The sequence below is a fragment of the Colletotrichum aenigma genome (assembly GCF_013390185.1).
Source record: "Colletotrichum aenigma strain Cg56 chromosome Unknown KSG_Cg56_contig04, whole genome shotgun sequence".
NCBI classification, from domain to species: domain Eukaryota; kingdom Fungi; phylum Ascomycota; class Sordariomycetes; order Glomerellales; family Glomerellaceae; genus Colletotrichum; species Colletotrichum aenigma.
In genome coordinates this window covers 6,365,669-6,385,744 of record NW_023500910.1, presented here as the reverse complement: position 1 = coordinate 6,385,744, position 20,076 = coordinate 6,365,669, and the positions used below count along the sequence as shown (strand labels likewise).

Here is a 20,076-nt window from a genome sequence, read left to right as displayed (position 1 = left end):
AGCTTCTCAAAATGACACGAACAACGCAGCTCGAAGACTTTGTTGTCAGTGATCGAGGCGGTATCGTCGAGAACCGACATGGTGTCCATGCCGCAGTGGTCGACGCCGATGGCAAGCTCATCTACGCTGTTGGCAACCCATCCCGGCTGACTCTGGCTCGATCCGCAGCAAAGCCAGCTCAAGCACTTGCCGTACTAGAAACGCCCGATTTCTCAAAATTCGGGTTCGACGAGGCCGATATTGCCTTGATGTGCGCTTCTCACAACAGCGAGGACAGGCACATCGACAGAGCCAGATCTATGTTAGAGAAAGTCGGGGCATCCGAGTCCGACCTCCGTTGCGGTGGTCACCCTTCAATCTGCCCAAACATCAACCGAAATTGGATCAAGGCCGACTTTGAGCCGACAGGGATCTATAACAACTGCTCTGGAAAGCATGCTGCCATGCTCGGCGGTGGTCATGCCATAGGTGCCAAGTTTGCCGACTATCATCTCCCCCAACATCCAATCCAACTCAAAGTGAAGAGAGTTGTGGAGGAACTGAGTGGCCTTTCTGAACAAGACGTGAAATGGGGAATTGACGGTTGCAATCTCCCTGCCCCCGGATTGCCATTGAATTCCATGGGACGCATGTTTGCGAGGTTCGCGGCAGCTGCTGACGCAATGGGCAACGACGGAACATCTCCTTCTGAGCGGACAAGGCATATGGCTCGCATTTTCAACGCAATGGCCAATCATCCCGAGATGGTCGGCGGTGAAGGACGCTTCTGCACGCTGTTGATGGAAGCTTTTGAGGGAGCCCTCATTGGAAAGGTGGGTGCAGATGGCTGCTATGGTGTTGGAATTCGGAAGTCAGAGTATACCAAACGACTTGGAGCTGAGGGAGCTGTTGGCATTGCGGTCAAGATCGAGGACGGTAGCTTGGAAATTCTATACGCAGTTGTTACCGAGATCCTTGAGCAGTTAGACATTGGTGCGCAGGAGATGCGGCAGCAGCTGGCGGCTTTCCATCATCTGAAGAGACGTAATACCATGGGGGTAGAGACAGGACGAGTTTCGCTGGCCTTCGAGGTCAGAAAGGCCTAAAGATGAAGTATGTAGGCTCTGATGTTACGCATCGTACAGCCGCAAAGAAATTTTAGATTCGTCAGATCATCAATTGATACTCTTCCGGAGTCGAAGACATCATCCTTCCATAGTATCGATTACGAGACGCGCATATCTGCAGAGCCATGGCCTTCAGGTAGGTTTTGCTACTGGGACGAACAGAGACAGTGTTAGTTACGTACGTAAGGTACGACAGAATTGACAGAATAATGTGGTCAATGTGATGCGCAGCTAGCCAGGGGTATGCGCTCAAATACTCGTTTAAATAGATGGGTTCAACTCGAGTCTGTCAAGTTACTACTGTTTCCAGCTCTAAGGAATGTTCATTCGCGTGATATCTGAGACGTTCGGAAAAGTTGCCTTGGTATTTGACAAATCGCCGATCAATAAGACACGAGGAACTGAATCATTATATGGTAATTCGAATGGAAAACTTCACGAAACTGAGAGACACAGTCAACCTTGGACTATTTACAATCCGAGAAGATTCTCACTGCCCGGTGTCCCGACTGTCAAGCCCAAAACAGGAGAAAGATCGAGGCTGATGTGTCATCGGCTCTAGCGAGCGCCACGGCCGCCAGCAGGTCGCAGGATATTTCTCTTTCCCTTCACCAGCCTCATTTACAAGAGCAACGAAGTACATGCCAAGGAATCCGGAACCCGTCGGAATATTGGACACAACTCCTTGCGGCCTACCCCACTGTTTCTCAATATCGACGCCATGCATCACGCGAAGATCTAATACAGCTAGCTGCCGTGGTGTCTATCACTGGCCCTCGTTCGTCGGAGATAGCCCTAACTGGCGCCGGGAAACTAACTGCAGGTCCACCCGTTCGGTGATGTCAGCAAGGCCGCGCCGCAATGGCGTGAATCCCGATTGGCATAGTACCCGCATCTGCCACCCAACCACTTCACCTCCTGCAGTCCGAGTCAACCTCTCCTACACTACAGCAGTCCGGATGATTCGATTCATCGTCCGCATCCATCATCGCCTCCCATGATGATGAAGCCGCTCCGGGAGATACGTCCCCGCCCGAAGCCGCTCGAGGATGCCGCCGCCGGCCCCCTGAATGCGAGCCGGGTCGCCCGACGTTCGACACGCCCACGCAAAACCCCCAGCGCGTGCGATCCCTGTCGGAGGCGGAAGATCAAGGTGTGTTCTCATCTCATCGACCCTGTGATGTAGGTTGCTGACATCCCAGGCAGTGCGATGGTGCCCTTCCGAGATGCCTCATGTGCGTCACGCGGCACGAGAGCTGCACATACACGTACAGCATCCGCCACACCGTGACTGTGGCCGAAGGTGAAGAGGTCCCGGAGCACGGTTCTCTCAATGATGTGCTCGAATCATTGAAGACAATGCCGTTTGATGAAGCATTGGACTGGCTGCGAAAGCTGCGACAAGGGGCTGGAAACTCGCCATCTCCGACCGCGCCTCCGTCCGAGGTGGAGTTGTTGAGAGGCATGCTTCCGCCGACCCCAAATATTCTTGAGTCTGAGTTGTCCATGCGGCATCATGTTGCATACCCGGCGTTACCCCCAATTTCTTTCACTCCGGCGCTGGGAAACTTGCTCAGACCGTTGGCTGTGCATCAGCATCAGCCTCTTAGGCAGGAGATGTAAGTAAGTTCCACTTCAGTCATTTCGCCCATCCAGTCCAATCAGAAGTCTCGTCTTCTCATTCTCACACCTTCACCCGTAGTTTGACTACAACCTTTTCTGGCAAAGATGCACTAACATATCGTAGATCACCGCCTAGGCAATATCCTCCGATTACTGATAGTGAAAGCAGCGTCTCGGGTGAGGAGATGTTTACCCCGGCCTCAGCCCCTACAGAGTTTGGCGACGAGTATACATCGGAACCATTGTTTGATGAGCGACTTGGAAAGGTCGACATTTCTCTCTGGACCACAGTCTCAATACCAAACGACCTCGCAGTTTGCGTGTTGTCTCATTATTTCGAAGTTGATCATCCTGTCTTTCCACTTTTCGACCAGGATTTGTTCGTGAATGATCTTGTCGAAAACAGGAAACACCTTTGCTCCTCTTTTCTCATCAACTCCTTGCTGTGTTGGGCATGCGTGAGTAGATAGCCTGTGTACCCAGTTGAGATTGGTGGTTGAATGCTCACATCGTATAGAAATCCTACACACCCATCAGCCCCGAGCCTGCAAAGTGGTCTCTTAGACTCTTCATACAAGCCCAGAAAGACCTCACCAGCCAACAATCGCAGAACACATTGACAGCAGTCTCTGGGTTACAGCTACTCGGTATTAGCGCCGTCACTTACGGAAAGAACGATCTGAGTCTGCAATTCACACGAAAGAGTGTCGAACTCAGACGGTCAATGGGACTGTTCGACGTCAAGGAAGAGGAGCATTCGGCCATGCAATGGCTGCGAGGTCATGATGTCTGGACGCGGGCCGCATCATGCACGGCTTGGGGGGTTTTCAATGGGGTCTCGTCAGTAAGCCCTGTCACCTCTGACCATTTGAAATCGTGTGCTGACAATGACGGGACTCAATAGGCTGCTGTCTTTACATTATCACACATGTGAAATTGGAACGCCCCCCTTTCTTCCGAACCCACGAGACCTGCTGGCGGCTGGACCGCTCGAGGGCCTCTACGCAAATGCCGCTCATTCGCTCCTAGTATTCAACGCTTCCAGCCTTTTATGGACCATCTGCCAAGATATACTGAGTGCTTATTATGGCTCGAAGAAAAGCCTACCACGTGGACAAGGCCGGCTGGACTTTGCGGAGGGGATCTATCTCAGACTTCTTCAATGGGCCAATAACTTGCCTCCTAAGCTTGTGAGGAATCAAGACAGCACCCACGACGTTATGATGATGCAGTAGGTCTACCCAGCCAACATCAGTTAATCACTTGCTGACAAACCTAGCATCTACTTCCACGCAATTGTGACGGACCTTTTCCGACCATTCTTGACACCGCCTGCTGGCAATCTTCGACTCAATTTGTTTTCCAGCCAGCACGCTACCCCAAAAGCGGTGTATGCTGCTTCAGTAAATCAACTCAAACGACTTTGTCTCCTATTCTGGCTTCGCTACAAGAAAGCCAGATTCTCAGGCTTATGGCAAACTGCCGTGATATACGTAGCAAACGCCATGATGCAAGAGGCGACCCAGTCAAACATCCAGAATGAGCGACCTGGAAGAGAGTGGCGCTTCTATTTAGACCTGTGTCTAGCAGGGCTTACCGACCTTTGCGTGTCGTTCTCCACATCCGGTGCAATATCCCGGGCGGTGGTGGGTATGGCGCTTCAAAACGGAACTCTGAAGCCAGCAGAAGCAAATCGCGTATTGATCGAGTTAAGACGGCTGGAGATGCCACACGAAGAGGCTCGGTTAAAGTTGAATGGAAATACTGAAGCAACCTGGGTTGTTGACCTCGATCTAGCCTTGACCGACATCGAGGCTGCGCGAGGTCAGAGTTTAGTCCAGCGGTTCGAAAAGATGATGCTTCCTAGCGAGGTTCCATACGATGATGCAGGACATAATGTAGATCTCACAACCGAAATGTCCAGTTGATGTTGGGAGTAGTGGAATGATTGGACGAGGCAGAAAAGAGGAAAGAAAAGGAAAAGAAGAAGATAGAAAAGCATAGAAAAAAGAAGAGGAAGAAAAGATCACGGCAAACCTCTCCTTAGCCGTAAAAGGAGTTTGAATGATGTGATAATGCCTTAGAGATGCCGCGGTTTAGACAAGTTAGGCTAAAACGCGTGCGACACGAGTGCTAGTGAAATTCTGTCCGAAAACGAAGAGAGTCATATCCCCGCCAAAGAAACATTCCTTTCACATTACTTTGACAGTTTCATATTCAAGGGTGTCATGAAACTAGCGCTGTGAGCAGTGATGTTGATAGGATGACAGGAATACGGACATCAACAAAAGTTCCGCAGTCCGGGCGGATGCTGAGCGGATATTCAGCCCAACCAAAGCAGCTGATATGCTAATAGTATCAACAACAAGAATGATAGTGATGGGAACAAAAAGGCCATAATGCCGACTGTTACTAGTCCTCTGCCCATGCGGCGTAAACAATCAACAGTGTCCCTTCCAAGTCCATTCTGACTCTTCCTCCAGAAGTTGCGTCTTCGGTCGCGACTTGACCGAAATCCAATCATCCTCCACGACGTACTCTTTACTCTGGCCTTCTTTTATAAGAAAGTTGAATCGCACATTCCGCCTAGGGAATTCGTTGTTCGCAAAATTGGCGCTGAAGTTTACGATTCGTTCTTTTTGAACCAATGCGGGATCGCCCTCCCCAATCTCGCTGATATCATCGTCGTCATCCAGCTTCAAATCATCCAAGTTGACGTGGTGTTCCAACTCCATGATTCTCCTCCCCAGCACGATTGTCACATCCTCGCTCCATATGTTATCGTTAGGACGATGCAATTTGTTCATGAGCTTCCATGCCGCCAGCCTCAGCTCGAAGATGCGACACTTCATGACCACGAAGGCGAGCAAGGAAGTGAACCCCAGTTCAAGGGGGTGTCTCTCGGTACAATACCCTGGCTTTCGCTTTCCAGCTGAAGCTGTTGCTGCCGCAGCTGCGGGGATCGCAAGTTCGACTATCGTTCGGAACTTTGCGAAGTGTTCGTCGTAGGCGCGTCCGTTGTTGGACCGACAGGTTAGCAACATGACCTTGCCAACCGTCCACCGCATCTCCAATAACCTGCAGATATCCCTCTCTTCGGGGCCTGCCGGAACATATATGTATCCCGTGAAGTGACGAAGTCCTTCTAACCAAGCGTCCATATCTTCTACAATGTCCTGCTGGGTCCACTCTGTTCCAGGATCGGGACCGTTTCGCCCGGGCTCCAGACGTGGTTCAGTCAAACACCGCGCGAATCGTACGACCCGTACCAGGACACAGACCAGCGATTGATGTGCTTCTGAGATGTTGCGAAAATTGTATTTCGTGGCCGGCGCGGGCTTGCCTAGGGTTGGGAAGGAATGAGGATCGGCGCCGTATAGATATGGGACAATGCTCAAATTTCGTATTGCCGGCTGGACGTGGTTCTTTATGAAATCTGATTCGCTGCGAACTTCGTTGAGGATATTTATCCCATGTCGGCAATGTTCAACGGCATCTTTGGAGTTCTTCCGAAGCAGCTCGACGCAGATGAACAGGACACAGACGAACAGTATCAAAGCCCGGTCTGTCGTTGTTCGTAACAGTCTTATAGCCTCGTTGTAATGCCACACAGCGAATGCGCTACTCTGATCATCTGCGCCACATGCAATGTCGAGACGAGAGCGCTTGGTAAAAGTCTCGTATAATGAGCTAACGGCCATGATGGCGTGCTTCGCCACGGGCTCTTGGTTCGCAACCTGGGGAACGATGGTGATCCAGAAGTGCTTATTCAGTGATCCTCCAAGGGCCGGTGCGGCTACACGTTGAAAGAACGATATGGCCCGTTTTTCAGCCGTCGTACCATTTGTCAGTGCCGACTGTCCCAAGGCAACATCCGAGATGTTCCCTTGTAGGAGCTCATCCCAAGAGTACGTCCCCTTGGGAGGCGACGTGTAGCCATCACATTTCCGGCCTGTCGTCAAGCACCGGTTACAGAAAGGGCGGCTCTCGTCGCATTTTATTCTCCTTATTCTGATAAGATAGAGTTTAGACGTTGTCCTAGGATGCGGTGCAGAGTACGACGGCGACTTACTTGCATGTTATGCAACCCGTTTTCACCTTCTGGATACCGGTTCGAGGCATGAATCAGTTACGTCGTTCTGGGTCGGCAGAAACAATAACTCATCTAGCGTGCTTGTCGAATCTCGTATTCGGCTTCGGACGATCTCGAGAGACTAAGATCAATATGATCGACGGCATGTGTCAAGTCCAGATCTGTGGGGACACGCCCTTAAGTACCGGCGGGCAGAGTTGACACGACGCTCAGACGAACGTGACAGATGATCCAGGTTTGCGTCAAAATTCAAGCTTGTTCCAATTCGAGCACGTCCATGCTGAGACTTGAGTTTTCGCGACATCAGATGCCGCGGGGCGTTTCCGATCAGGCCAATCACGATGCGTAGACGGCACTTCCCAGCCTTGAGCTGACGGTTCGTTGCCGTTATCCGTCCGCATTTGTGGGTGTCTCCGTCAAACAGGAGTGGCTGTCTTGCAGTTGAAGGTTTGATGACAACTCAAATGTTTCCTGGGGTTGACGGGCCGTCTCTCCACGACTGGAACTATTGAATGGTTGTTGCTGTTGCTACTGCAGTCCACAGTTGTCACCGGCCTATCTTGCAATAACTATAATCTACGCCACTGACCTGGTGTGTGGTTTTGTCATTTCGCAGGTTGTTGAAATGGGTTAAGCAATTCTCATGTTGGTAATTCTGTCTGCCCTTGTAGCTATGTGCAATTCCTGTCTGTTTTCCACATCTCTGATCTGTGCCATTGTTGCTTATCTTTCTCGTGACCCCACATGCCAACATGTCGTCATCATCTCTCACAGCGAATAATCCCCATGTCAATCTTGAAGAAAGCCTCTCCAGCTGAGCTCGCCATTTCAACCACGGGCTCTGTCTTCGCCGCTATCATACGGCTCTCCGAAGGCTTTTGCCCACAATGCCTTTCGTCCGTCGTCAAAATCGATTCCCATCAGTCGATCTCTGAACAAGAGAAACCGCCAAATGGAGGCAAACTTGTTAGAGTGCTCCAACTTTCGGACGGCGTCATGGAGACTGCCCAAGTTCGGAAGCATACCGAGGTATGTGATGTTGCTGATCGCCATTCCAACGTCCAAATCGCTCTGTGTGATAGCGCGGTGTCCCTCACCAAGAGTGCCGGGATAGTCGATATCTAGCAGCACACAGCATGGCTTGATGATGTGTCTTATGAACGCGGCTTCGCCTTGCTCATCTTCTCGGCTGTATTGAGCTAACCTGTTCATAGCCGTCTCCAATGGTTGACCGATATCGTGGATGAGGTCGGCAATTTTTGACATGCTGCTGTGCTCGTGAAGTGGATCGATGGCGAGCTTGAAAGACATCATGCATCGAGGAACATCGCTCGGATTCGCTGGGTCTTCCATGAGCCGTTGCAGAACGACTCTGTCTCGCTGGGTGAGGAGATCTGCCTGAGCCGCAGCGTCGGCCGCGACTAATTGGCTGATGCTGATTGCTGGATGTAAAGTCTTGGTTGACTCAATTTCGTTTTCAATGCCCTCCCAGACCAATCCAATGTCTTCGAGACGCACATTTGGGGTTATGAAACCCTTCTCTTGCGCGATCCTGAATTGGATCACGAGTTGCTTGGAGAACTCCACGACAGTCTTTTCTGGCACTTCGGGTGACAGCGGCTGCTCCAGTTGTGAGGACTCCTGCTTCAGTCTTTGCTCGTGGACTCGATTGGGTGTAGGTGTGGTGGGAGGCGTTCGTAACTGGCCTGTGATGGTGTTGTACGTAGACCTGACAGCATCGCGCCATGGCGCGCGAACAGTCGTCCTTGGAGCAGACCAAAGCTGCGGCCCTCCATCTGCAAGGTAACGCTTTAAAGCGTTGTTCGTGAAGTAGGCTGGGCCGCTGTAAGTCTGGGCCCACGATCGCTCATTGACAACGGAAGGAGTAGCCCAAGTCTTGTGGATAACAACATCGCGGATGACCAGCCCGCAATTCTTCTGCACCTCGTTACGGTAATCCGGCAGCCCGATTGAGTGAATGTCGGGGAGCATGAGGTTGGCGGTCGTTGATTCTCCCCTGGGTGCTCGGCATCCACGGTTCATCGGCATGGGTAGTATTGATCCCTCGAAGGAGGGCGGCACAATTTCCATCCAGTCTCCATCCTCCAAATTCAAGGTTGAGAAGATCTCTAGGATTTTCTTTTCGTCGATATCGTCTGCTGTGATTCTAAATGCTTCGTTGTATGCTGAGTCCCGAGCGTAAGTCGATGAAGCGAATCGGAAAATATGCCCGTAAACAGCCAGGCTGTTGTCTTCGTGAAGTCTGAAGAAGTGCGGCGAGTATAAAATGAAGACGGCAAGCGAAGGTGGTGGTACGGTCTTTCTGGCCTGGCCCTCCGAGGGATCCGTTCCCGGCTTGATTGTACACCGCTCCGGCTGGTGTCCCGGGGCTAAATACAGCCTGGCCCAGACCATGGCCATCGATACAGCGAAACTTAGCTCCATTAGGTCCTTGCTGTACTTCTCTAGAAAGGCTGCAACCTCATTCGCGAAGTCCTGCGGTATGGCGATGTTCGCTAGCTTCGGCATGAGCATTCGGAAACCTGTCCAGCTCTCAGGGGCTGTGCTAGGTAGCATGGCATAATCAGGCTGTGCGGATGCATCATTGACCAAAACAGAGCAGTTGCGGCCATTTTGGAAATCTCCTATTGACTTTGTTCTGTAAGCCGTTAAGTCATGCAGAGAGATTCGACGAAACTCGTCATGGTCATCGGGAGAAAGCTCTCGCTGTTTCACGGCGGCCAACCGCTTGAGAAATGTCATCTGGTTCGACCGAAGCATGTCGCACGGAGGAGTCACGAAATATCCTGTCCGCCTGGAACCCCCGAGTGCAAACATGGCACCGCCGTAGTCGTTGACTGTGTCATTTCTGTCTCCGGCACGAAGAAAGACTGGTGAAAAATCGGATCCGTCGATGCCAACATAGTACTCATTATGAGCGTAGGAGCTGGAGCTGACGACCGTGTAGCGACGACATGCACGGTTGAGCAAAGGAAGAATCATCAAGCTGCTGGCGTCATGATCAGCTTGAACCTGGCGCGCAACACCAGCCGGCTTTGTATCGTGTAGTCGATTGTTGCACCGCCATTTGATGCTCGTGAGCTCCATCATCCGCGGCAACTTCGTGGCAACCCTCTGCCGCTTGTTGCTTCTGCCGGCGGTAGAACTGCCGGCTCCTTCTTGATCCATCGTTTTGAAAAGGCGGAGGATGAATGCGAATCAGTTGGCAGAAGGTCCGATCATAAGGCGACGATGCAAAGCTGTAGTAAAAGGGTCAGCAAACAAAAGCTTCAGTTCAGAGATCATTGTGACACACCTTCTGATATTCTAGAAAGTGGAAGGAGTGTTCCGACTGAAAATGCTCCGGAATTGTCTAGAAAGACTCAAAGGCCGCGAAGTGAGCGCAGGAGTACTCGGGCGGCAACGACTGTCGCAGGATATGAGAGATGTAGAGTGGTGAAGCAGGCCGAAACGTAATTCGGCGGGCGCAAAGGAAAGAGGTTGGGATACAGAATGAGACTCGAGCAATATTGCTGCTGTGCAAGATCTGTGACGAGAGATCGACGGCGCGACGTTTGGTGAAGCAATCGGGAAGAGTTGAGGAGATGAGAAAGAAATAGTAGTTGGCCTGGCAGTCAGCAGTCGGTGAATGGTGAAATTCAGCCGGTCGAGGAGGGCGAACCAGGCATGAAAAGCCAGGAAGTGTTGGTAGAAAGTAAGATAGTGAGATGGAGAGGCGAATGTTTCGAATCCAAGGTAGAGTTGTGATCGCCGAGTCTTTCTCGAGAAGCAGGAAGGAGGCAGGTCGGCCCAGAGACAACTCAAAGGCAGCAGCCTGGCTGGTTGTAGAACCAAAAAAAAAAAAAAAAAAAAAAAAAGATGCCTCGCCGCGTACTGTTAAGCAAGCAAGAAAGAAAAGTTGAAATAGAGGTGCGTTGTGGAGGGTGAGACTTGAGGGTGAAATTCGAGAAGGTTGGCGGCCCAAAGTGGTCGTTGGCAAGAGATTTCTCGAGAAAGCGGGAAGGAGCGAAGGGCGGTCGTCGGTGATGGGAGTTAGTTCAGGTCCACAGAACAATCGGCTTTCAGGGAAAATGTTTGAAAAGCAGATTTTCAAATACAAAGATGCTAGCATTCAAACACAAGGGTATCTATCTAAGCACGAAGTTCTCGACCTCTTGTCCGCCAATCCTACATGCGTCAAGCCCACGATGTCGAGTCCCAAAGAAGCACATCTCAATACTGCTGTCCTCTCTCTCCAACTAAAAGAAGTCTCCCAACCTGAAGTCATCTTCATTCGTCTGCGTAGGGCTTCCCAAACACCTTTGTCCACGACTTCTCCCGCTCCTGGGAGGCGAAATCAATTCCCTTGAGTCGGTCCTGCAGGAGACAGAACCGCCATATGTAAAGGAACGCTTTCGAACACTGCAGCTTCTCGGTAGCGTGGCCGAGTTGGACAAGGTTGACTGGCGCACTTTCGTAGATTGCCCGTAGCTTGATGATTGCACCTACGAGCGACTCATCGAGCTTGCCGAGCTCATCGATGGCGACGAACAGCGTCCCCGGCCACTTGAGACCGAGGAGCTCGTAGCATGGCTTGAGGACCTGCTCCACGAACCCGTTCTCCTCTTGCTTTCCCCCTCTGCCGTACTCGTTGATCTTCTCTAGCTCCTCGTTGAGCGGCTTGAGGCCCATGTCGATGTGGTCGATCACGTTCTTCTTCGAAAGGATCTCGTTATCCACGTCGATGTATCTGAAGATGCGTGATAGCGGATGTACATGTTTATCGTCTGCCAAGTCTTCTTTGATCAGCCTCCGTAGGATCCGTCGGTCTTTGTCGCTGATGACACCTTCGGCGGCAACGGCTTCGTGCGCCGGCCTTGGAAGGATGTTGAGATCGCCGATTCCTTGCTCTTCGACACTGTCTCTGATAAGATGTATTTCTCGAGCCTGGTCGACGGCTGGGTTGTTCTCGCTCTGAGCAGCTACTGGATCTCGGTCGCCATGTCCCTGATGTGGCTCCAGACCGCCAGGTTGTGCGACCTGAGCCCCTCCGCCCTCCTCCTCTCTCTGCTCGACGGCATTGCTGCCATTCTCTCGGTCTTCGGCGGGGTTGGCGTTGGACTTCTCGACCTGATCCTTTGGTTGCACATCATTCTTCGCGGCTTTCAGAAGCTCGTTGTTCAGATGTTCGACGTTCACGCAATCCTGCCAGGGACGTCTGATGGTGGTCTTTGGCGCCGTCCAGAGATGCTCCAGTTCCCAATCATCTTTAGCTGGGTCAAGGGCAGCTTCAGGTAGATAAGGCGTAACGAACCCTACCCCAAGGTACACCACAAGACCTGACGGCGGGATGTCGGGCGAGATGTCCCGGTGCAGGTTCCTGTATGCCGAGACGGAAGTAACCCGGTTTGGTACCCAGTCTTGATGAACATGAATTCCTCGCGAGATCCACCGTTTCCCGTGGTCCGCGTGTCCAGGAGGAAAGCCGTGGCAGGACTCGTTGAGATAGTTGGGGAATCCCAAGGTGTGGATGTCGTCGAGTAGAAGGGCCGCAGTAGTCTCGTCGCTTTGGGGGACTCGAGGCCCATGAGATGCTGGCATGGGTAGTAGGGAGCCGGGCCACGAAGGCGGAACGATCTCGATCCAGTCATCGTCTTGCAGAGCCATCTCCCAGACCAAAGTCTTCACCAGCTCTTCATTGATGTCGTCCTTGTCGATGTCGAAAACCTTTTTCGTGAGCTTCCTATCCCGAGTGTACATTTCATTGACGTATCTGAAGATGTGTATGTACGCAGGAAGCCGATAATACTCATGAAAACGGAAGAAGTGAGGCGCATACAGAATGAAGGACGCAAGCGACGGCACAGGTACCTTCTTCAACAGTCGTCGATTTCGATCATAGCCCTGGTATGCTGCCAATTCTTCACCGTGATCCGGACCAGTAACCAGGCACGCCCAAACGATGCACATTGACACAGCCAAATTCAGTGTGACGAAATCGTATCCGTAACGTGCGAGAAAAGAAAAGACAGCTTCGCCTAGTTGCTTAGGAACCTGCTTGCCGCCTATCTTTGGCATCATCATTCGAAAGTACGCCCACCTCTCGGGCTTCATGTCTTCGATGAAAGCGTAGTCCAACAACAGGCTGTCATCGTTGAAAGAAGTCGGACAGGGATGACCTGCTTGGAATGCCTCGAGTTGCCTTTGGTGGAATTGGTTGATCTGATTGGCCCTCCCTTTGCCCATCTTCTGGTAATCGCCAGTTTCGGTCATCTGTATGCCGGCGCAGTGTGCTTTCACTTCTGACAACGCTTGGTAACGGAGAAGACTCATCGGTGGAATAATTTGAAACACCTTCTTCTTGCCTCCAGCAATTTTGAACTTGCCGGAGTGGAAAGTGTTGCTCGTGTCTTGCCTGCGAGCTTTCTTCGAGTGAGGGTCGGCACGCATGAAAACTGGCCCGATGCTGAAGCTGTCGATTCCCGTATAAAAGCAGTTGCCTCTGAGTTTGTGCGACGAATCGTATAGCACGCGCGCTCTATTTGTCAAGGAAAGCGTGATGAAATCGTCCGCTTCGTTGAGCGCCCAGACTCGAAAGACGTGACCATCACCCCTCTGCGGCAAGCCTCCGTAAAAGGAATCGTTGTATTTTTCGTCGTACCAACACTGGGAGGCCAGTTTCACTTCTTCTGGCAGGTGGGTGTTGTGGTGTTGTTCTTCCGGTACTCGCGACTCGGCTGAAAGGTTTGCGGGCTCGCCCGACGGTCCTTGTCTGTTGCGCCTGCCACCACCTGGAGTCGCAGATGACATGTCGAAGGAGTCGATGACTTGAGAGTAGGAAGATCTAGTCAGAGTCGGTCTGCTAAAGTGAAATTGACGAGTAAGGCCATGAAGAAGCGAAAATTGGATTGTCAGACGTACCTGAGCCAGATGACGGTGGTTGCTCTAAGGTGAGAAGGAGCGAGGAAGGGGTTCGTCAGATGGGTGAGATGAACTGGAGTGACAAGCTTCGAGAAGATACAATTCGACAAAGCGGCAACTTCGAGGGGTCGATGGTGAGTACGGAGAAGTCAAGGCAAATACTTTTGGCGCAAGAAGTTCGACTGTGTTGTATTGGACCTGTGACGGCGCGGCGCGAGGGAGGAAAGAAGCGAGTCGAGGCAACGAGAGGATGATCAAAGGTAAGCAAAGGGAGGACAAGGGGAATATCAAGCCTCGTTGAAGAGAGAAGCAAGAGATCTCGGCGCGCAGAAAGCGGCCAAGGCGAAAGGTGATTGTGACGGAGAGAAAGAGGGTGTGGGTGATAACACACCTAGGCATAAAATATTCGGAGTATTCGGTGTGCACTGGAGGTAGACTGAAGAAGACCTCGATCTTGCCCGACAGAGATAATGAACCGCCTTATCTAGTCATAGAAGGGATAAGGTGAAAGGCGAGCTCAAAATAGGTACCTTACCACCGAGGAACTGAGGAAGAAAGGACCAAGCAGTACATCGGGACGAAGACGGGGTGGTCGTCTTTCCTGGATTAGCACCGGCATTCTTTGTTTCCATAATACCAGATGCTCTCTTAGGTCAATAATCCGATTCAATTAATGGATATCCAACACGTAGCAGCCACCCCTCTCAACCCCCCATGACGTCACTGATGCCATCGCCAACACCATCACCACCCAACCCAGTCTCAGAACTTGCACATCGCCCTCCAAACCGCAAACCCAGCACAAACAATCCCACTGCCCAAATGCACCCATTTCTTCCCCTGCAACTCCTTCGCGCCCATGCTCCTTACAACCCACCAGTCCACCATGCCCACCAGCGCCGTCGTCGCCCACAGCATCGTCACCGCGTCCTCATTCCCGCTGCCCTCCTGGTACGTCTCGAGCAGGATAAACAACAGCCCCGTCGCGAGGTCACGCCCAGCTTTCGCGTAGCTGAACCGCTCCGCCGGCTGGTCGGGAGACAGCGGCCGCGCGATGCCGAAGGCGTCGTAGACGGCCAGCGGCTTGACGAAGCCGAGGAGCCCGACGAAGGTTAGCCCGGTGCCGAGGATGTAGTTTGGGAGCGGGGAGAAGGGGGAGATCATCTTGTCGACTGTCGTTGTCTGTAAGTCTGGAGGGGTGCTTCTCTCTTTTACTTGGTGATGTTGGACCGTTTGTTGGGGGTTTCTGGTTCTGGAGACTGTTCTGGAAGCAACGGGGATAATTGGGAAGACAGCTCCTAATCACCATGACGAGAAAGAGGAGACATGCTTTAAGTACGCCATCATCCGAACCCTTGGGGTTAGAAAACGGTCACACGTCCACGCCCGGGTTGCCCGCACGGCGGACTCGAGCTCTTACCTCAAGCATGTTTGATGCGGCACTCCGATGCGAGCGCGGGGTTGAGGAGGTTCGAGCTTTGCTATCATACCTCAGCCAATATCATCAAGCGCTCCCAATACCATGCTCAACAACAGCTTGGAGCGTGAAGTTTGAGCAGGTTGCATCGGCTCAGACGAACGAGCGCCTGAAGCTTCCCCCATCTTCCACAGCTAAAAGACGCGCTGTGTTCGGGAACCGGCACCGTCGCCGTCATCCGAAGATTTACACTCAACCGCAAGTAAAAGCTTCATGCGACAGCTCACCACTCACCAGCATCGAATTACACATCTTGTCGAGGTCAAAAATGGGCTGCAAATCAGGACCAACGGAGTTCTCATCCGCAGCACACCCCTGAGATCTTATCTTAGCTCTGCAGGCAGCACCCTTTAGCGGGCGAGCTAAACCGCAAAGAACCAGGATGCCGATCCTCCAAAACATACAACTTTCCCATCCCCCAAGTCGCCACCGCCGAATCCTTCTCGTGATGGCTTCTCCTTTTCGCGTCCCGCCAAGAGAGCAAATGTCGCTCGTCCCCTCGCTTCGTCGTCCGTAGCCCCCCGCCATCGCCATTCATTCGTTAGAAGCCCGCGAATCGCGCGTCTTTCGTTACCGCGAGGAAAATGCTCGGCGTCGCGATCCTCGCCATCGCCGGCGTGGCCAGCGCAGCCAACGTCACCGTCTCCTCTACAATATCCGCGGGCGACGAAACGCAAATCACAATCGGTTTCGACTCCTGGAAGCAGCCCTTCGTCTACGAGACGGCCCCCGACTCCGTGTGGAACGACCCTGTCGCCGTGTGCAGGAACCCCGCGGACGAGCAGGTCGGGTGTGGTCACGATGCGCTCTACGAGCATTACCAGCTGTACCTCTACAACAACGAGTGGATGCAATTCTGTGAGTCGCGAGTGCTCGTACACCAACTATCCTTACCAGCTAACATTCGCTGTTCGCAGGCTACCTCAGCGACTTCATCCCCGTCGGAACCACGAACCCCAAGATTACGATCCCGAAAGACCTGGGACCAAGCGAAAAGTACCAGATCATGATTGCAGAGTTCAACGGCTCGCGGCCCGTGACAAACTTCTACGGCGTCAACACGTCCAACGCCTTCACCCTCAAAGACACGGACATCGACGCGTGGACGACGTGGGAGTACTACGGCGGCTACGTCAAGCCGTGGTCCTCCCTGCCCTGCTCGTCGTATGCCTGCTTCCGCACCTGCGGGCTCAAGTTCTCCGACGGCAAGGGCAACAAGCGAGCCGGCACCGCTGCGGCGCTCTACGACTGCTTCAATGAGTGCCCCGGCATCCGCGCGGATTGGAACGACCACGATAACCCGTGGGATTGGTATAAAGCGTTCGACGGGCACGATTGGTCGGGCGCGACGACGGCGGTGACGACAAGCACGCCGAGCGCGATCAGCACGTCGGGGTGGGGATACCAGACGCCGGATGTGCGGGAGACTACGTTGTACGGCACGCCGACCGCCGGGCCGACGTATGCGATGCGGACGAGCGTGAGGGCTACGGCGACGACGACGGCGGCGGCTTCGAGGGGGAAGCGCAAGGCGCAGCCGGCTCAGGCCGGCGGAGGCATCTTCGGGACGGTGATCATTTGTTTGGGGCTCTTCGCTGTGGGGACATTGGTTGGGTGGATCTGGCCCGATGGATTGAGATCTTCCTGGTAGTTCGCCGCGTCTTCAGACACCTAGACAGTAGTCGACAAACTCTCGAATTAGCATTATACCTCTTGATAATAGCGTGCTGTGGTGCGGCGTCTGTCGGGGTCTTGCGATGAAGCTCAGAGACCGAGCGGATCTCATTAGCTAAGAGCTAGATAACACCGCCTGCACCCCGCACGACCTCAACGCATCAGCTGGCATCCCCAGGAACGCCCGGTCGCGCTTTGTTGCGGGGGCCGGATGCGACCGACGTGTCGTGGACGGTAATTCTCGGCCCAGGAGACCGACAGGACAGGGAGCAAAAGGGAGCCACTGGTGTTTATTATGTTGACCTGGAGTCGTTCTGGGAGATCGGTGAGTGATGAATGGTGAAGGCGTCTTGCAGGCAACAGACGAGACGCCGTCAGAACAAGATGGCAACTCTGAAATGCTTAAAGCTCGTCTCTGCAGCCGCGATTGATCTTGCACGACACCCGCTGCTTATCTGTCTTGTCTCCCTCCGCCTGCGGGCGACGGCCACCACCTGCAATGAGCCGATCCCAAGCGCCCTATGAAACCCGTCCCTGAACCGATTGCGGGGTTGGCCTGCCGCAGGGCGCGATGCTCCCTATCCAACCTGGGGAACAAGCTTAGGCCGGTGGCCGGTCTGTGAAATCACCCTAGTCGGAGCTATAAGTTGTCTTTGTCGCCCGTCACGAGGAAAGTGAACCTAATTTGACTTCAGTCATCTCATCAAATCCAAAAGATATCTTGCTTCTCCTTTCTTTTGTCAACCTTCTTCGGTCAAGGCACGTCATCGCCATCACACCCTCCATCGAGCGGAGCTGGAGCCAACGTGCCCCCAACTCGCCAAGCCTGTTGAGGTGGTTGATAACACTCTCAAGTAACACCCACTGTGATTTGATACCCCGCCCTCCCCTCCCTCGTTGCCTATTGCCGCGCTTCACCATGCCCTTCAGACATTTGCCGGTGCCCATGGCACGCTGCCTGCGCGGCGTCGGGCCTGCAGGTGGGAGAGCAGGGGGAATAGCCCGGCTGAAGCACACGCTGGGTGCCGGCCCAGCCGTTGTCGGCCATGGTCGTCAACTTGCCGGTTTCTCATCCGCTGCCCCACTGAACCGAGGCGGGGGATCAACATCATCGGCCTTTGATACTCGTATAAGACCCGCGCCCCGGCCCGTCATCGAAGATGAGTTCAAAGCCACCATCGAGCAAGCCAGGAATCTTTCTTCAAAATCGACCGAAATGTACACCGCGTCATTTGCATTTTTCGAGGCGTTATGGGACGCCGGCGTCACCCACTGCTTCGTGAACCTGGGTTCTGACCACCCCAGTATCATTGAAGCCATGGTTAAGGGTCAGAGGGAGAGGAAGGGCAACTTTCCCAGAATCATCACATGCCCCAATGAAGTAAATCTCCTTGTTCTTGCGTTGAAGCGGCTGTACTGACAATGGCCAGATGGTGGCCATGTCGATGGCTGACGGCTATGCCCGTCTCACTGGAAAGCCGCAATGTGTCATCGTCCACGTTGATGTTGGAACTCAGGGTCTCGGCGCTGCGGTACACAACTCTTCGTGCGGTCGCGCGCCGGTCCTCGTGTTTGCCGGTCTGTCTCCGTTCACGCTGGAAGGCGAACTAAGAGGCAGCCGCACCGAGTACATCCATTGGATCCAGGACGTCCCGGATCAGAAGCAAATCGTGTCGCAGTACACCCGCTACTCGGGCGAGCTCAAGACAGGTACTAATGTCAAGCAAATGGTCAATCGCGCCTTGCAATTTGCGAGGTCAGATCCTCAAGGCCCAGTTTACCTATGTGGTGCCAGAGAAGTCATGGAGGCGGAGATTGAGCCGTACAGCATCAACCAGGATGAGTGGGATCCCGTCGAGCTTGGCGGCCTGCCCAAGAATGCCGTGAACAAAATATCTGAGGCGCTGGCCGGCGCCAAGGAGCCCCTGATTATCACTGGCTACGGCGGAAGAAAACACGAGTTCCCTGCTGCGCTTGTCGAGCTCGCCAACACCGTTAAGGGCTTGCGTGTTGTCGACACTGGCGGCAGTGACATGTGCTTCCCGGCTGACCATCCCGGCTGGCTGGGTCTTCGTTTCGGCATTGACGAGGCCGTCAAGACAGCTGATGTCATTGTTGTGCTCGATTGCGACGTGCCCTGGATCAACACGCTCTGCCACCCAACGAAGGAGGCCAAGGTCTTCCACATCGATGTCGACCCTTTGAAGCAGCAGATGCCAGTCTTTTATATCAAGGCCACAGCGAGATACCGTGCTGATAGCCTGATGTCTGTGGAGCAGATCACCGCCCACCTCAAGTCCGAGTACGCGGCTCAGATTGAATCCGAAGAGGCGAAGCAACTGGAAGCCAAGCGAAGTGAGTCGTACAAGGCTCTTTTGGCCAAGATTGAGGAGAAGACAAAGCCTCAAGAGAACGGCGAGTTTGGCACCGGACATTTGTCCAGGACTCTGAGGAAGCTCTGCCCCGAGGACACCATCTGGGCCATTGAGGCTGTGACGAACACGATATTTGTGCACGACAACCTGCAACCAACGCTGCCCGGTTCCTGGATCAACTGCGGTGGCGGTGGCCTCGGATGGTCTGGTGGTGGCGCGCTTGGTATCAAGCTGGCGACAGACCATGAGAACGGCGGCAACAACAAGGGCAAGTTTGTGGTTCAGATCGTTGGCGATGGCACCTTCCTGTTCTCGGTGCCTGGCAGTGTGTACTGGATTGCGAAGCGGTACAACATCCCCATTTTGACCATCGTGTTGAACAACAAGGGTAAGTTTGAGACATTGTCAGTTGATGATCCCGGCTAACACGAGTAGGATGGAACGCTCCCCGTCGTTCTCTGCTGCTGGTTCACCCTGACGGCGAGGGCTCCAGGGCTTCAAATGAAGAGATCAATATCTCGTTCGATCCCTCACCAGACTATGCAGGCATCGCCAAGGCGGCAGCAGGCGGTGATATCTTCACTGCGCGGGTGGACAACTCGGCAGATCTCGAGGGAGTGCTCCAGAAGGCGATCGACAACGTAAAGGGCGGACAATCAGCCGTTTTGGATATCAAGGTACAAACGGGATGCTGAGATGACGAAAGCTAGAGCTGGTTGGGGCTCAACCCACGGCGAGCCGCACGGTGTGTTGAAGTGCCATGGCCTGATGCGGTCGTTCAAGCGAGCCGAGGAAGATCTGATGACT

General features: G+C 53.3%; 8 protein-coding genes across 8 annotated transcripts; 4 read left to right on the top strand and 4 right to left on the bottom strand.

Annotated features, from left to right (window-relative positions):
• Positions 1-11: 11 nt before the first annotated feature.
• CGCA056_v007551 (uncharacterized protein) lies at positions 12-1,085 on the top strand (the record flags this gene model as incomplete). Its single annotated transcript, XM_037322799.1, has 1 exon — positions 12-1,085. One exon carries the CDS (start codon positions 12-14, stop codon positions 1,083-1,085), a length of 1,074 nt encoding a protein of 357 aa, XP_037180092.1.
• A 1,021-nt stretch (positions 1,086-2,106) lies between these two features.
• Positions 2,107-4,657, top strand: nirA-4 (Nitrogen assimilation transcription factor nirA; the record flags this gene model as incomplete). The annotated part of the gene is made up of 6 exons (XM_037322798.1): positions 2,107-2,259; positions 2,313-2,725; positions 2,854-3,187; positions 3,247-3,569; positions 3,634-3,960; positions 4,009-4,657. 6 exons carry the CDS (start codon positions 2,107-2,109, stop codon positions 4,655-4,657), a joined length of 2,199 nt encoding a protein of 732 aa, XP_037180091.1.
• A 513-nt stretch (positions 4,658-5,170) lies between these two features.
• On the bottom strand, positions 5,171-6,430 carry atnN-12 (Aspercryptin biosynthesis cluster-specific transcription regulator atnN; the record flags this gene model as incomplete). Its single annotated transcript, XM_037322797.1, has 1 exon — positions 5,171-6,430. One exon carries the CDS (start codon positions 6,428-6,430, stop codon positions 5,171-5,173), a length of 1,260 nt encoding a protein of 419 aa, XP_037179154.1.
• A 1,220-nt stretch (positions 6,431-7,650) lies between these two features.
• CGCA056_v007548 (uncharacterized protein) lies at positions 7,651-8,814 on the bottom strand (the record flags this gene model as incomplete). Its single annotated transcript, XM_037322796.1, has 1 exon — positions 7,651-8,814. One exon carries the CDS (start codon positions 8,812-8,814, stop codon positions 7,651-7,653), a length of 1,164 nt encoding a protein of 387 aa, XP_037179155.1.
• A 2,298-nt stretch (positions 8,815-11,112) lies between these two features.
• Positions 11,113-13,632, bottom strand: CGCA056_v007547 (uncharacterized protein; the record flags this gene model as incomplete). The annotated part of the gene is made up of 1 exon (XM_037322795.1): positions 11,113-13,632. The coding sequence occupies one exon, from the start codon at positions 13,630-13,632 to the stop codon at positions 11,113-11,115; it is 2,520 nt and encodes an 839-aa protein (XP_037179156.1).
• Positions 13,633-14,505: 873 nt separating this feature from the next.
• CGCA056_v007546 (uncharacterized protein) lies at positions 14,506-14,907 on the bottom strand (the record flags this gene model as incomplete). Its single annotated transcript, XM_037322794.1, has 1 exon — positions 14,506-14,907. The coding sequence occupies one exon, from the start codon at positions 14,905-14,907 to the stop codon at positions 14,506-14,508; it is 402 nt and encodes a 133-aa protein (XP_037179157.1).
• An 897-nt stretch (positions 14,908-15,804) lies between these two features.
• Positions 15,805-16,871, top strand: CGCA056_v007545 (uncharacterized protein; the record flags this gene model as incomplete). The annotated part of the gene is made up of 2 exons (XM_037322793.1): positions 15,805-16,078; positions 16,138-16,871. The coding sequence occupies 2 exons, from the start codon at positions 15,805-15,807 to the stop codon at positions 16,869-16,871; spliced, it is 1,008 nt and encodes a 335-aa protein (XP_037179158.1).
• Positions 16,872-17,813: 942 nt separating this feature from the next.
• On the top strand, positions 17,814-19,964 carry mdlC-0 (Benzoylformate decarboxylase; the record flags this gene model as incomplete). Its single annotated transcript, XM_037322792.1, has 3 exons — positions 17,814-18,275; positions 18,325-19,657; positions 19,705-19,964. The coding sequence occupies 3 exons, from the start codon at positions 17,814-17,816 to the stop codon at positions 19,962-19,964; spliced, it is 2,055 nt and encodes a 684-aa protein (XP_037179159.1).
• Positions 19,965-20,076: the final 112 nt, after the last annotated feature.